This window comes from Ceratosolen solmsi, unplaced genomic scaffold (genome assembly GCF_000503995.2).
Source record: "Ceratosolen solmsi marchali unplaced genomic scaffold, CerSol_1.0 scaffold10, whole genome shotgun sequence".
Lineage (NCBI taxonomy): Eukaryota > Metazoa > Arthropoda > Insecta > Hymenoptera > Agaonidae > Ceratosolen > Ceratosolen solmsi.
Genome location: NW_011948412.1, coordinates 17,114,056 through 17,130,341, shown reverse-complemented (window position 1 = coordinate 17,130,341; position 16,286 = coordinate 17,114,056). Strand labels below are relative to the sequence as shown.

The window sequence follows — 16,286 nt, the reverse complement described above, 5'->3', positions numbered from 1 at the left end:
GCGCAATTTTATCAATTTCAACGCGCCATTTAAATTTATTTATTTTTTAATTGTTATTTGCAAAAACAAATTATTAAGTTTATGGTGCCTAACTGGATCGTAGATGAATCTTGAAGAACAAATATTACACAAAATGCAACTTCAAAAATTTACACTCGAACTGCAATAATCGTGAATTCATTTATTTGGTAGAAGTATATATTCAAATATAGAAATAATTATATTGACAATAATAATAGTAATGAAATTCAGTACTATATTTTTACTCAAATACCAATGTGCACTATTTTATTTTATATTTTTAATATTATAAAAATTTTATTAAATAGTTAATTTCGATTAATAAATATTAACTTATTCTAAGGCTGACAATTTTTTGACTCAGGTTTAATTAATTATACATAATATATTTATCTGATTCAAATAAGTATTGTACGATAATGATAATTCATCTGATCGAACAGTGTGTATGTGCGGAAAGGGGCAGGGAGATTAAAATGACTCCTCACGCGTCTGCTTTGCGTGTTTTTTGCTGACTATAGATAATCGGCATTGGTTGGGTTACTTACTTGAAAAAGCAAAACATGAGTCTTGATGCACTTTAGCTCTTATATCAATAAATACAAGTATGTACGTTTTCTTTAAAAAAAAAAAAAAAAAAAAGACGCCCTTTCGTTCCCCGAGCAGCTCATCTACGATCCGTGCTCTCCTGCACCCGATAAAATGACACGTGTAGATGTGTCGTAATTGTTCATTATATATATGTTAAAATATATCTTTCTCTCTTTCTGTGTATATTTGTGTGCGTGTGTTTATATTGCGTGCATTGTATTGCTGCGTTTAAGTAATAATAAGGCCGCATTAGGCCGCACACGGGGCTCGGCGCGCGCTCTCCGCGCTTACACGAATGAAAGTACTATTGTGGCGAAAATACCTGTTATAGGAATCATAATAGTCTTTCCTGTCCAGTGGGGGTAGATGGTGTCTCGGTATCTGGGTCTGAGGGCCGGCCGAAGCCAGCGGCTGCTGAGAGGTCGGCACTTGGGGCCCCGCGGAACCGACCATGAGGCCGGGCAGAGGTGGTGGCAGCAGCGACGACGCGGACGACGACGCGGACGAGATGCTGGGCGGCTGCTGCAAGGACTGATGCTGGTGTCCGGACGCGGGGCCAGACCCGGATTGTTGCTGTTGCTGCTGCTGTTGCTGTTGTTGCTGTTGTTGCTGTTGCTGCTGCCCGACCGGGCCCCGGCTGGAGTAACGCGATGGTCGTTCGCTCCGGGGCGGATAGTCGTGGGGGGCAATGGAAGCCGGGGCTGTCGAGTCCCCGTAATAGCTGCCGTAGGGTTCACGGGACCGTGGTCGTTCTCGTTCTCGATCGCGCTCCTTGTGATACCTGAAACTACATCCAATGCTATGATGAAACGTTTGAGGTTATGTTTGGGACAGTAAGTGAGTTGTGGAATAAGTGAGAGATAAGTTCAACTATAAGTTCGATATTTCATCGTTTTGGTTTAGTTTTGTACTGCGGAATACGTAAATACATTAAAGTCAAAGTCAAACATTCGCGCTATTAGAATAGTTAACGGACGATTAAATTTATCTTTTGACTACACGCTATACTGATAATGCAAAAGCGACTCGTTACAATAGCATATATTTGTGCCTCGACGTTTTTTTTAACCTACGATTATATATATACGATTATAAATATACATCTGGATGATTATAATAAAATTCTCGAAAAACATCTGCTTTTGTTATAGTTGTCGCGGTTATAATAAAATTTAAAATGATTTTTAAAAAAAGAAAGAGGAAAAATATCGCTTATTATTAAAGGTACGTAAATATACAAATATTATTTATTGAATAATGTGTCTTAATAACGTGAACAACATTGCTCGTCGCTTATGTGCTTTGATTACTCGATGGTTTGGTCTTAAATATATATAATTAATTTTACTATATCATCCACTAACTGATAGGTACAAAATAATAAAGAAAAGGAGAAGTTTGAATAAAATAATATTATCAAGCTTTTGGTAACGTACCTCGGAGGCGATCGTGGTGGTGATCTATAAGGAGCTGGTGCATCCCGGACTCGTTTGCCCTTTCGATCGCGATCTCTTTCGCGTGGAAGAGATCCTCTCGGTGATTGACTACGAGAGTACGATCGTGATCTAAAAATATTAAAATATGGTTAAACGAATAATTTTTTAAATACATTTTCAACCACTTCGATTTAAGATAATTAAACAAAGGCAAGTGAACATGCTTTTGTCTGTATCATAATTTGCAATCCTATTTAAGAACATTATTGTCTTGTTTTCATTAATTCAGACGTATTTGTTTTTCATACAATATTTTGAACGTGTCAATTACAAACTATACGATAGAAAACTTTCATTTTTTCTTTATTATAATATAAGAATACTGAATCAATGTTTAAATATTTTAAATGAATTTTAAAATTTATTTAAAATAGTTTAAATGAAATTAACGAAGAATCAAATATTTAATTACAGTCACTAATCTAATAAATTGTTACGTTAATATTCAGGAAGCTTTTATTTTTACTTTTTAAAACATATGTTTTAACCGAATAATAAATAACTGTTTAGCTGCAATTATAGTTTATTTATTATATATTATTTTTTGGTTCAAAATTATTTTTATTATATTTGAAAAGCCAATTTCTCTCAAAATTATTAAATTTAAGCTTTTACTCATTTAAATGTCATTTATTACATTTGTTGCAATTTTCAGTCGTTAATTTTACAAAGCACATAGTGTTTGATCTAATGTACCCTGTATTACCGAAATTAACACACGTATTCCACGATGTACATTGCATGCAACATGAGACTATTTGTCAGCAATTAGCACATTTTACACTATAGGACTTAAATTTCATATTGACTGCTCTTAATTATAAAATAGTCCGTTAAGTAAAATTACACTCTTATTATACAATTTTTAATATAATTTTAATAATACAGTAGGTCCGGTGTGACAGCCATAGGTTTCAGCTAATTTATCGATTAGTCATAGAAGTCACCGAAGTAATGTTCAACGTTTACTGAAAACTATTTCACGACTCGACATATCAACTACATCGCATAAAAAAATCGACGTGAACATCCTCGTAAAAAGGCTCAGAGTTCACCTATCAGTTGCTGATAATAATGAGAATGTATCAATTCGTGGGTAAATCAAGCCGCTCTCACCTGCTAATAGAGAAGCTTCCACTCCTTGATCGTCTCTTCTTGGGCGTGCGGCTCCTGGCCCTATGAGAAAGCAAGGGCGATCTCGAGGCTCGCCTCTTGGAGGGCGGCGAGCGTGACCTACTAGGGCGTGAAGGTGAGCCCCGTCTACCGAACGACCGGGAACGGGAGCGCGAATAGCTGCGCGACCGTGATCGAGACCTTGTGCGCCTCCGGTGCTTGCCCATTCGACGATCACGTTCGTCCTTTTCCCTTAGCATCCTCTGAAAGGCTTCCAATGGGTCGTCGATTACACTGCCATGAAAAATATTAGAATCGTTAATTGCGTCAGTAATAATGGCGCTCCATATTGGTGTAAGGAGTATATTATGACTTGGACTGTTGGAGTAATCGTTTTAATTAGCAAATATTTAGTTTTAATTGTAAAATGCAATCAATCATAAAAATAAATATTTTACGACACTATACATACTGTTTAAGGATATTTTATAACATTTGTCTTATTATGATCACTTAAAGATTCTTAAAGTAAATTTTTTAAGTTATTTTGAAATTTATAATTAATAATCATATTCAACATATGATTATTGCAAATATATAATCAATATTCTTCTACCGAATATTTCGTATACTTTCAAATATAAATTTTATATTAATAAAAATATATTAATTTTTTATTGATTAAATAAAGCATAATTATGAATATTGATTCCAACGTTTAAACTAAGGGATTATTCATCGTTGTATTGTATTGCGCAAAATGTCAAATAAAACAAGATGTTTGGTAATATATAATGCTACAAATTTAATAACTTGTTAGGTTTATGATCTTGGATATTTCTACATAAATAATTTATAATTATATTTCTTTAAAGATACATTATTATTTTTTTAACAGATTTTTAATATGAAATATTAGTAAAGTTATTATAAAATATCAGCAATAAAAATATAACAAATGTGTTTTTGTCACCTGTAGCACATATGTAAATTCACGCACTCACACAAACAAGCGCATTTATTTGTATAAATGTGAGGTAAATGTTTTACTTACCCAGGTGTTCCATTGTGCAGATTTCGACCCATTCCTGGAGGAGGAGGTTGCATCCCTCTATAGCTCACTGTAAATACAAATTATATCTCAGAAAATGCGTCTTAATGGTTCACATTTAATGTAACGACTGATTTACCATTTAAAAATTATTTTTAAAAATTTTTTGGTTTTAAATTGCAGAAAGTCATTTTGTAAATTATTATTTATTTTAGAAAACAGAATTAGTTTTTATATATACAATTTTTCTATTGCACTTCTCTAAATACAGTTATCCTTTATAAATAATGTAAATATATTATGTACAAACATTACATTTGTTATAGTCGAAGTAATAAATGTTTATCAAATAAAAATGTTAACATAGACTTTATATGTACAAGAAGCAAATTTACTTAGTTATTGTTACAGTATAGATACAGTTAGTAGCTGCTTCAGATTTTTATTGTTTTTTTTTGTTTATTTTTTGTTGTTGTTCATCATATTTTAAAGTGACAAATATGTTCAATTTTTGATATTCAGAAACACAATTTAAGCTGTACAGCTAGAGTAAAACAATTATTTCGACATTTCGAAAATTGATCAATCATTTTAATTACAGGATCTACCACCATCGTTATCATTCGGCTCTTTATTTATATATATATATATATACATATACACATACATATACAAACGTACACACGCAAATACGCACTCACACAAATTATTTATTTAAGGACTTACAGTTCTTATCAATTTTCAAAATATCGAATGTCTTTTAAACGCATTATCTTTCGAGTGCTTTATTTGTCAATTATCAATACCATTTTCATTTTATTATTCATTCAATTTTAATTAATTTTTCTGCATTAACACACAAGGGAGATATTTTAAATTAATTTAAATATAAAATTCTTATGATATTTTAAATTATAATTTCAATTTTAAGTTAAGTTCCGAACAAAAAAATATAAAGAAACATAATGTCTCTATTTTATTTCACATGAAAAACCTTGTGTGCAGTAAAAACATATTTTTAAAAACATTTTTTAATTCAAATTACAAAAATATAATTTTATAGAAATAAAAACCTTGTAAATCCCATTTGCTTCGAATCTGTGACCTGTACCCTGTTCATCATGTGTAAAAAAATGGAAAAAAAAACACTCGTTAATATTTAAAATTTGAAAAGTGAATATCTTTAATCGATTTAAACTATTTTCATAAAATAATTGAACATAAATACTACAAGTCCAAGTTTGCAAATAAAAAGCAAAAAAAAAAATTTAATTTTTACTCAAACTGTACAGTTAATACTTCATAATATAATAAATAATAGGTCAACCGACAAGTCAATAAAATAGTAACCTTAATTGTAATTTACCATTTTTATACAATTTTTATCTACATGTAAATACAATGGGCTATTTTCTGTTTTGCGTACTTTAAAGTTTATACAAAATTAATTTTATTAATCTCAATACTATTTATTAAATGTTTTTAGCTTATTTTTTCGCTTTTCGGTTCACCTTTCGAATTGTATGGTTACCAAGGATTAAAATTGTAAATATTTATACTTATCCATTTCAAATGTGTTTAAATTGTTAATTGATAATTAATAAAAAAAATGTTACATTTTTCAAATAATACATTGTGTTTCAACAAGCAATTTCAGTCAGTTAAAGTTCATTGTTGAACATGTAATTATATTTTAATTTTAGTAAGACTTAGCTAAATTATTTTGTTTGTAATAAAATAAAAACGTAAAGTAATAGATATATTTGTCAAATTTGTATGCTCATAAAGTACAGGAAATTGAAATTATGAAATTTATCTTTGAAATAAATTGCTAATAAACCATAGTTTATTATTTTTTTAATATTGTATCATAAGTAAAAGATTATGAGTTTTCCTTGATAATCATTTAATTGATTGTGCATTCCAAATTCTACACTAAGAAAATTATACACTATGTAAGTATTTGTAATATGTTTTTTATTAATAAAGTATTCAGTTATTACCATTATAATAATATAGTTCTTGGTAAATATTACTAAATTATCTATTTTTCTGAGTGTAGATTGGCGAAGGCAGGCAAACAAAAATTAAAGAAAAAATTCTTCTGAAGGGTCATATCCAGTCATATTTGTAAAAGCATCTGATCTATTTATATAAAAATTTTGAAATATTTACTATATTTCTATAAAATAATAAATACAGAAACTAAAAAATAAATAAAATGATATTTTTACAATTAGCTAGTAAAATACTTGAAAACATTATCTATGATCATTGAAATCTACGATAAAAAACAATCCAGTTATTAAGATAGTTGAAACAAATAGTTTAATTTTTATATAATGTACTTTTGTTAAATATGCTCTTAAATACTGCTTAAAAATTAAGAAGAAAAATAAAATCAACATAGAGTAATTTTTTTAAATATTCTATTTTTGTAATATTTGATCTGCTATTATTAAATAAGTTGCTTCAAAAATTAGCTTTAAATTGCTATTATTTCATGACATAAATAAAGTTAAACATCCAATTTTTTTAGTATTAACTAGAAATGACTCTTCAAAATATTCATTTTCTAATAATAATGTCTCTTATCATGCGTATTCTTATCAAAATTATGAATACATTATTTATATCTTTTTCAAGGAAATTTCGAACATTAAACGGGCCTTTAATTTTTATTTTAATCTTAAGTTTAAAGCAAGTCTACGCAATGAAAAATTTAGAAATCAATAATATAATTCAATTATCAACTGCCATTATTTTTTATTTTATATATAAATAAAAATCTTAACGTCACAATAATAGAAATTTAAATTATAGTTCTTAATTAATTGTTCAAAAGCAATAAACCATGGTATTGATTTTTCAATATATATATATAAGTTAAACATTTTTTTAGTATTCGATGTTTATTTAAATTTATTATTTATTAAAATAAAGAAATAACCTAATTTCTTGTTTTTGTAAGTCTATATCTTATCTTAAATGTACATAATTTAATAATGAAATACTCCAAGGAAGATTAAATATGCATTAAATATGTATTAAATATGTATTAAAGATGTATTAAATAATATTATTAAAATTTAAAATATAAATTAGTTTAAACGAAAAATAAAATAAAAATAAATATATGGCTTTTGTGCAATATTTTGTATTTTATCTGAAATTAAAATATTGTAAAACTATCATTGATGAATTTTCCTTGTACTTATTTTTTTGTATGATATATTGAATTCGTTAAAGTTTAATGAACTTGAAATAATCTAAATAACTAATTGAACGTTAAGTAACTAATTGAAAATGTTCTAACATTCTTTAAATATTTGAATTTTCATATATTATTATTTAAAACTCTATATTTACAAAATTAAAATTGAAATCATAAAAATTCTAAATCGATTATAACTACAAAATGAAAAAGTAATTATATGCTACAAGTACCAGTTTTCTTTTTATTAACGTCTAATTTTAAATGAAAATATTTTCTGGATATTTTTTATTACTTTATTCTTCATGGGAAAGAGCTAAAAATTTTAATTTGATAGCAAAGTACTTAGAATTTATTTTAAATAAATTTAATATTTATATTTTCTCCTTTCTTGTTGAAATAAATGTTTAGTAATTATAAAATAATATATATCATTATAATTAAAAAAAAAAGAGCGCGTGTTTCTTGACAATTTCTTAATTTTAACTGTTAATACGTTACAAGTTATTCACAGCAAGAATAGTAGAACTGTGTAAGTAAAAATTTATTTATGATTATTTTATTTAATAAAAACTATTAAAATAATAACCAATATTAGATATTGGCTACTTAGTAGATAACTAAGTAAAATGTATACAGATTTATAATTTCCATATAATTCAAACAGTTTATGTATTAATTTCAAAAATTGAAGTTTGTATTTTCTATAAATTAAATTTGTAAGCTTACTAGCATATAGGCTTTTGTAATTATATAATAATCTAATAATGTACTATTTGATTAAAAAATTAATTAATTAAGACATTCTTAAATAATTTCTTATTTAATATTATTTGCAAGACGCTAATCATATGTCATAATCTTGTCTTATGATTGATTATATGAAGATTCTTTATATGTAAGTTTTTAATTTCTTCAACGTTGTTTTTTAATTCGCCATAACAAACACTTTTTGCAGTTATGTTTAAAACGAAGAGTCAACGGTTTTAATCTCTATTGCGTTATGGATGAATACTTAAGATTATAGACTGAAGCAAATATAAAAGAGAATATGATACTGCCAATACTGTGAAAATACGAACTTGTAATTTACGTTTCTCTTTTTTTTTTTAATAATCTCTTCCTTCTCGATAATATCACGACTTTTAGCACATTATCAAGAATGCTCGAAATTTCAGTTGTTAAACAGTTAAGTCGAAGGCCAAGGTGCGATATTAAATGGGTTGGCCAATAAAATCAGACTGGCACCTGTGACATACTCAATACAATAATTTTGGTTTAAGGACTAGAACTTACAGGACACTCGAAATAGTGATATAGCAAAGTGATGAGAAGAGGAGGAGGAGGAGGAGGAGGAGAAGAAAGAAAAACAAAAGGATAAAAAAGAAGCGAGGGTTGATGCAAGAGCGGAAAAGTCGATTGGCTTAAAGTGATGTGCCATGGCGTGTGGACTCACTACTATGCATGCCGCGCATGGGTCGGGGTGGACCTCCACTGTAGGTCCTCGGCGGCTGGGCTGGCCTGTAACCTGGCTGCTGTTGATAAGGCGGCCTGTTATCATAGCGCTGGGGCAGTGGAGGCTGGGGCGGTCCATAGCCATGACTTGCTGGGGCTTGTTGATGAGGCGGATACATGGGCATGCGGGGTGGCGCCATGTAGGGGTCCGGCAACAGAGGTGGATTGTGACCAGCGGGTGGTGGAGGCTGAGGCGGTGGTGCCTGCCCAGAGTAGCTCGATGGCGGTACGCGATCCTCGCCTGGCGGATATGGAAGCAAGGCCGGTTGTCCATGTCCAGATCCGTGGAGGTGTGGCTCGTCGACCTGAAATGAGAAGTGAATCTTCAGATTTATTTTATTTCGATATCTCTCTCTTTCGAAATGTATTCAATGGCATATTTAGGGGCAAATTTACAATTAAACCAATAGACTATATTTTATTTCGTTTTTATTTTAAGTTTGCCAATGTATTTATTTATAAAATAAATTAATCTTGATTTTATATTAATCGTGAACTACAAAAAATTGTCTTGCAAGATTACGAATATTATTATACTTAAATAAATTATACATATTTAAATTTAGTATAATATTTCTATTTAAATTATTAAAATTAATTAATTGTAATTAATTTTAATAATTAATCAAATATTTACAGTGGAAGTTACCTTTAGTGATGAAGATGCACAATAAGGAATAAAATTATATAAAACATTTTTCTTAAAATAAATTAAATGTAGATATATATATTTTCTATTTAATATTTAAATTTAAATAACAGCATGATTGTGAACTAATGATTGGGACGAAATTTGAGTTAAAGTAGACTTACAGTGGGAGTACCAGCTCTATCCTCCGTCGACCTTCGTAAATTGGGATCATAATGCATAGGTGGTGGATGATACCGACTATCACTGCTCATGTGACCTTGGTAGTTTTTATTATGGCCCTGACTTTGGTGCATTGGATAGTCTGGATGCTGTGAATTTCTTGGTGACAGTGACCTTCGTCGACTCGATGGTCTTATATTATTTTCCATTCTACTATGATACGACGTATTTCTGTTAAAATAAGTATAATTATTTTAAAATAATTCTTTATTTGAAAATAATATTCGTATATTATTCTACATATGTGCTCAATATATGTAAACACTATATCAACATTATTACATGTATTCAGATTAAATAGCATGCTTAATACAATACGACCATTTAATACAAAAATTTTAAATAATCGATACCTTTCTCTATGGTTATCTCTACTGAAGCTTCTTCGTCTTTCTCTGGAAAATCGGTCCTTACAATAGTCGTCTTCTCTGAGTTCATTACTAGAGTCTCTGTCTCTCCATGACTGGTCAGATATTCGTTTGGACAATAGAGGTGGCTCCGTACCAGGGGGTGGTGGCACCTCTGTTTCATCATCGGTCATCAATTTTGTCACGATATCACTATGTACGTCTGACTCTATAACCGACTCTGTTAAGCAATAAAAGTAGATAATAAAAGTAGAAAATAAAATAAACAATAATAATTGTGTCATGTCTTTGGAATGTTCAAATAATATGAATATTATTAACAATCGAAATTTATTTATAATTTGGTGATAAATTCATGAAAATGTTGTTTTTTAGATAGGGGTTGACTAAGATAAATCTAATAAACGTTAATTTGAAATTTGTAATTAACTCGAGAATGTACACGAACCAGCAGTTAATGTGGCTTTCTCGTAGGAGGGCGAGGCCTTTTCAATAGGTTTGTCAGCTTCCTTAACCTCCGTTTCGGTACTCGTCACGCCTTGACTAGAGTTGCGTCCGGTGACGGATATAGGACCGGCCTGCGTGGGCGTCGCTGCCGACATGGTCGGCGAGGCCGTCAGCTTTTCTGATATTGAGGGTTCGTTGCTTAGTACAAGAGTTGGTGTCATTTTTTGGCTCACCAATGGCTTGTATGTTGGTCGCTTTGCATAACCTGTTTCGTTCTTGAAGTTGAGCACAGCATTGCGCAAATATCGATTGGGAATTAGTGATTCAGGCGAAACGTCCTTCTCGCTGCAGTCCGGACACTCGTGCTCCTCTGACTCCAATAAGAATGTACGGATACCTAAAACACGTGAAAACAATGTTGTGTTATTTGATAAATTTCTTGGATTTAGCGGTTAATGATTTTTGAAGAATACTGTTTTAATCGATGACCGGTTAACATATAATTTACTCATCTTTACTAAAGGACGTTGTTTTATTTTTATTCCTAAATAAAGTGTAGTTCTTATTTGTAAAGAATATTGAATTTTTTCAACATTATTTAAAATATTACTATAACAATTTATTATACAAATAATCTCCTATATTTAGTATTAATGAATTTTATAAGATTATTGAAAATACACTTTATAAAATTATAATGAAAGCAAAATTATTTTTCATTTAGTAATTTATGTAGTTCAATAAAATGTTTTTTAAAATATTCTTTTACTGCAAAATAACAATTAATTTTATTTTTTTAATTCTTTACCAATTGCTAAAACCATTAATTATTCTATTTTAGGATTTTATATTTTAACACTATTTTAATTTATTTATATTCATAAAATTTTTTTATGCATACATTTACATATATAACCTAATAAGGCAATTGTCATAATTAAATTAAACAATTGCAAATTATCATTTATATTAGATAATCTTTTAAAAAATATTTAAACAATAGAATTCATTTATTAGAAAAAATTAAATAGTGTTTAAGAATAATTAGAAAATTTGCTTTTAAATAGTAAAAATTTTATAGAACTATATTTTTCATTTATATTATTGTTAAATGATTAATATTAAAGTTCTTTTTTATCTATATACTGAATGATTATTATATCTTTATTTGCGTATATACTAAAAGATATTTATTTTAAAAATAATTTATTTTATTTACTATTTTACTTAAAATTTTATTGAAAAATAATTATTTTAAAGACATTTATTTACTAAAAGATATTTGTATTGTACTCATCTAGCTAGTTGGAAAAGTATAGTTTTCACGATTAATTTTTAAAATATACATTTTTATGCATTCAAATAGAACTTTATTTACTACTTACATTCATCACAAAACGAATTCCCACAGCATGGAATCATAACAGCATCAGTCAAAAGATCTTTGCAAATATTACAAAGCAAATCTTCGGGTATTTCAGGCTTTTCAACAATAGGTTCAGGATCTTGGGCAAAAGGAGGTTTCTCTTTCTTTCCTTCTTTATAAGCTTGACTAAAGTGTATAAATTATTGAATTTAGTATAAACGAGTATTTGCAGATTTAACCATTAATTTTATTTGCTGTTTTTGAAAATTATTCTATTAATATGTAATTAATCTATTAATGATTCCATTTTTACTACTCACTGATCGATAGCAGGTACAGCATAGGTTCCACCAGGAGTCATCATTGCACCAGGAACTGATGGTCCTTCAACAGGAACCATAAAGCTTCTAGGAATACCAGTACTCTTTTTAATTTCTATAGGCTCTTGATTGATACCAAGTGGACAATTTTTAATCCAATGTCCAGGCTGATGACATTTATAGCAGCGATAATTTGGAGGCACTTCACCAGTTTGGTTGGAACCACGAATTTTCATATAACTGAAAATAATATAAAAATATTAAATTTGTATTGCTTATTTATAGTCAATTTAATTATTTTTCTTAAAGGGAATTTACTTTGAAGGATCATAATCTTGCGTTGATTGTGTCATCATAGCACGGATTTTATCTTCCTCTGATCCATCTAATCTCGTGAGATCAACAGATCTTCCAAGATTACTTTCATCTTTGGAATTGCTAAATGCTGGTGTCTCGGTTCTATCCCAAGTACGCTTTTGTTGAACTGTCAATGGTACTCTAGCAATAATTAAGCTAGTATTCTTAGCAATTAAAGCATTGTCATCTGTATAATCTAAGGAGGAAAAAGAAAAGGAGTATACTATAAAATACTGGACAATTATTTTAATAATTATTTCATATAATCTTTCATCATAATCTAATTTACATAGTATATGCACTATATTCCTACCTTCCTTAGTTTGAGCATTTGTAATTTGCAAATCAAAGTCTGTATTCTTGCCAATACGTTTTTGATGAAAAATAGCCTTTTTTAAATCAGCTACAGAAATATGTAGCCCATCGAATGAAACTGTATCATAGTCCAATGTGGACTTAAACTTATAATGTACTGACATATTTGGCTCACAATGCTTTTCTGTAAGTTTAAAAAACGAAACAACTAAATATAAGATTTGTAATAAGTATTGTAAAATTTTATAAGCAATTATCAGTTTTATATCTTTTATTTAATAATAAGTCAATCTTACAAAATAAAAGTTTTATTTAATTATTGCCATGATATATTGTATAATCAATAAGTTTCATAAACTTACTAACATAATTTCTGATTTCATATGAATCAATATAATATATTAATTCTTTATTATTTCACTCAGTAAGTTTTGCTTTCAAGTTATTATAAGCTTAGTTTGATAAAAATTTATATATATATATATATATATATATATATATACGTATTTATATATATATGAAGTATATTTTAGTGTTAGTGTTACGCTTTATACATTATTCTTATTTATTTAATAGATATAAAAACAAAAAAAAATTTAGATCTAATATACTACTTACAAAATAATTTATTAAAAAAAAAATATATATATATATTTTTTTAAAAATATGATTTAATATTCAGTACACTCCTTTAATCCAAATCTTTCGAAAATAAATAGAAATGTTTTGAAGATATAAGTCAAACGATATATGTTATAACTTTTAATCGCTACTGATTTGCATTAAATACGTTAAATCGTTAAATATTTTTTTTTAAATAATAGGAATAAGTTTGATTATTATTTGGATCTTGAAACAACGTAATTTAATATTAGACATCTCTTAGATTCTTAAAATATCTACCTAGACAATATTAAAAGTAATGGATATATATATATGGTTCTTATAAATTAAATTTAAACATTTATTTGGACAATGGTATAATTTAAATAGATAATGATGATTTGAAAAAAAATATTATTTTATATTTTATTTATGAACTATATTTGAATTAGTATTCAGCTTTATACATTATTTTTATTAATTTAATAGATATAAAAACAAAAACAAAAATTTAAATCTAATATAATAATTACAAAATAATTTATTAAAAATATCCTTCCGCATAATGTTAAAGATAAATAAATTTCATATAAAAAAGAAACTAATAAATACATGTATGAATAACAGAATTAAAATTTGTACAATAAATAGGATTTATAGATGAAAGTATTTTTCAGTAATACATAATTCTAAAGTTAAAGTATGGGTCTGACTTGTACTATATGTAATAATTATCTTATAAAATGTTTCAAATAAGAGTGCAAAATCAACAAGGCCTAATATTTATATAAAATAAATATTCAATAAATCGAATATAAAAGCAGTATTATGCTTATACATAGATATCAACAACATTTACTTTTAATACTTCTATCCATCATAATAACTGCACATATGAACACATACTTTCAATTTATATATAAATGTTTAAAAACATTTAAAACATATGAAACTTGACAGAACAATAATTTATTCATTATACATGTTTTAGATTTATCAAACACATAAAAACAACATTTACAAAACTAAATTAAGTTTAATCACGATTTTACGTTGTATTTTAACAATCGACAGAATATTCCAATTATTTTATTTTTTATTTTCTTTTAATTATAAATTTGTATGTACTGTAATATAAACAGTATTACGTACTCGGCTACATTAAAATTTAATTTTCGCGAAACGATTACCAAATGCATAACAACCACTATATAAGAAATCACTATCCGAAAGCAAATCACAGCGACTGTACAGAAAATGAGTTAACTAGAAATAGACTCGAAAATCTGTCGACCATTTTTCAGGCACGCCTAATATTTTAACGACTTTTAAGTTAATATAGAAGACGAGCGAGAAATATGAACAGCAGTAAATGAATGAGACTCACGTTACACATTGGGCTCGAAATGCTCATCAGCGAGTATGTTTCCAAGTTCTCTTCGGAAGCCTCGTTGCATATTATACACACATCCTAAGAAAAGTGTGCGCGCTCGAGCGTAAAAAGAAGAGACAAAGAGAGTCTCGAAGCTCTCGGAGAAGCTGATGAGATTGTATTTTTTGAGTTTACTTTTCCGCGGGAAAATAATGAGATGAAAAACGGGAAAGACTATCGCGACGACCTTTGCACTTGGACACGACAGGAACGAAAACTCGTCGACGATGTCTCTTTTTTTTGCGGATGAGCCAATCAACGCACACTTGCGGATACACGTACACGCGCTCGACTAGATTACAAAAGATGGCGTCGTGACGTTAGTATCGGAAATTTTTGGTTGACGCCGACGCAGCCAATGCCGTGATGCGTCGCCAATGTGGCATTTTTGAGGTTAATATTGGGAAAAACCGTTACTTGTACATTTTTATCATTTTTATAACATATCAATGTACGAGATAATGTAATTGCAACAAAAGAGAATGATAAATTGCAATATATGTTAATTTGTCTGCTTTAACTTTCAGTATCTTACCTTCTGCAACAGGTTATAGACCGAGAATTGTAACGGCATTGATAATATTAAGAAATTAAATATTCAATATAGTACTCCCAGTATTTTTTCATGTATATCTTACAATAAGACGACGTAAAATTATCATGAAAATATGTTTATTATTATTATGCAAACATGATATGTATAGTTTAATCATTTATTTAACATTTTCATTTACAAAATAAGTAAACCCAAACGCGTAAGTAGACGAGCCTACGAAAATTAGTGATCTACTTTATCAACGGTAAATGGATAGATGACTCGGTTGGTAATAAAATTGAAGAAAATAAATTCTTTTCTCATCCGCGCACGTTCGCTCGTTTTTTCTTTCATTACCAGATACTATCAAGGTCCCGGTATTTCGTAAACCTCGAGTGTCCCATACAACCTTTAAAAAAAAATAAATAAAAAGTGACTGACGAATTGTACAATTAACAAAGACTGTGGAGTGTGTAAATGCCATAACCGTTCTAACAAAAACTCGTGGACAAACAGCTGCCGTTCGCATATTTCCAGCAGATCGGTAACCTCTATTTCTTGCTCCTCTCTCTCTTTTTCTCTCTCTCTCTTCCCCTCCCCCTTCCCCGATCCCTGTACCTTTTCCACTCTCTCACTCTATCTATCTATCTATCTTTCTCTCTCTTTCTCTC

The 16,286-nt window shown here is 28.8% G+C and overlaps 1 protein-coding gene across 1 annotated transcript in view; it reads right to left on the bottom strand.

The window, feature by feature from the left end:
• LOC105365451 (E3 ubiquitin-protein ligase RBBP6-like) overlaps window positions 1-15,372 on the bottom strand; it is a 39,681-nt gene extending 24,309 nt beyond the window's left edge. The window contains exons 1-14 of the mRNA XM_011503624.1: window positions 15,036-15,372; window positions 13,044-13,229; window positions 12,692-12,926; window positions 12,374-12,613; window positions 12,073-12,239; window positions 10,689-11,084; window positions 10,226-10,460; window positions 9,815-10,043; window positions 8,943-9,306; window positions 5,346-5,384; window positions 4,276-4,342; window positions 3,225-3,515; window positions 2,049-2,177; window positions 935-1,399 (exon numbers count right to left, since the gene is read on the bottom strand). Coding sequence (XP_011501926.1) covers window positions 935-1,399; window positions 2,049-2,177; window positions 3,225-3,515; window positions 4,276-4,342; window positions 5,346-5,384; window positions 8,943-9,306; window positions 9,815-10,043; window positions 10,226-10,460; window positions 10,689-11,084; window positions 12,073-12,239; window positions 12,374-12,613; window positions 12,692-12,926; window positions 13,044-13,209 — 3,023 coding nt within the window. The 5' untranslated portion in view covers window positions 13,210-13,229; window positions 15,036-15,372. The remainder of the gene's footprint in view (window positions 1-934; window positions 1,400-2,048; window positions 2,178-3,224; window positions 3,516-4,275; window positions 4,343-5,345; window positions 5,385-8,942; window positions 9,307-9,814; window positions 10,044-10,225; window positions 10,461-10,688; window positions 11,085-12,072; window positions 12,240-12,373; window positions 12,614-12,691; window positions 12,927-13,043; window positions 13,230-15,035) is intronic.
• Between the last annotated feature and the right edge of the window lie 914 nt (window positions 15,373-16,286).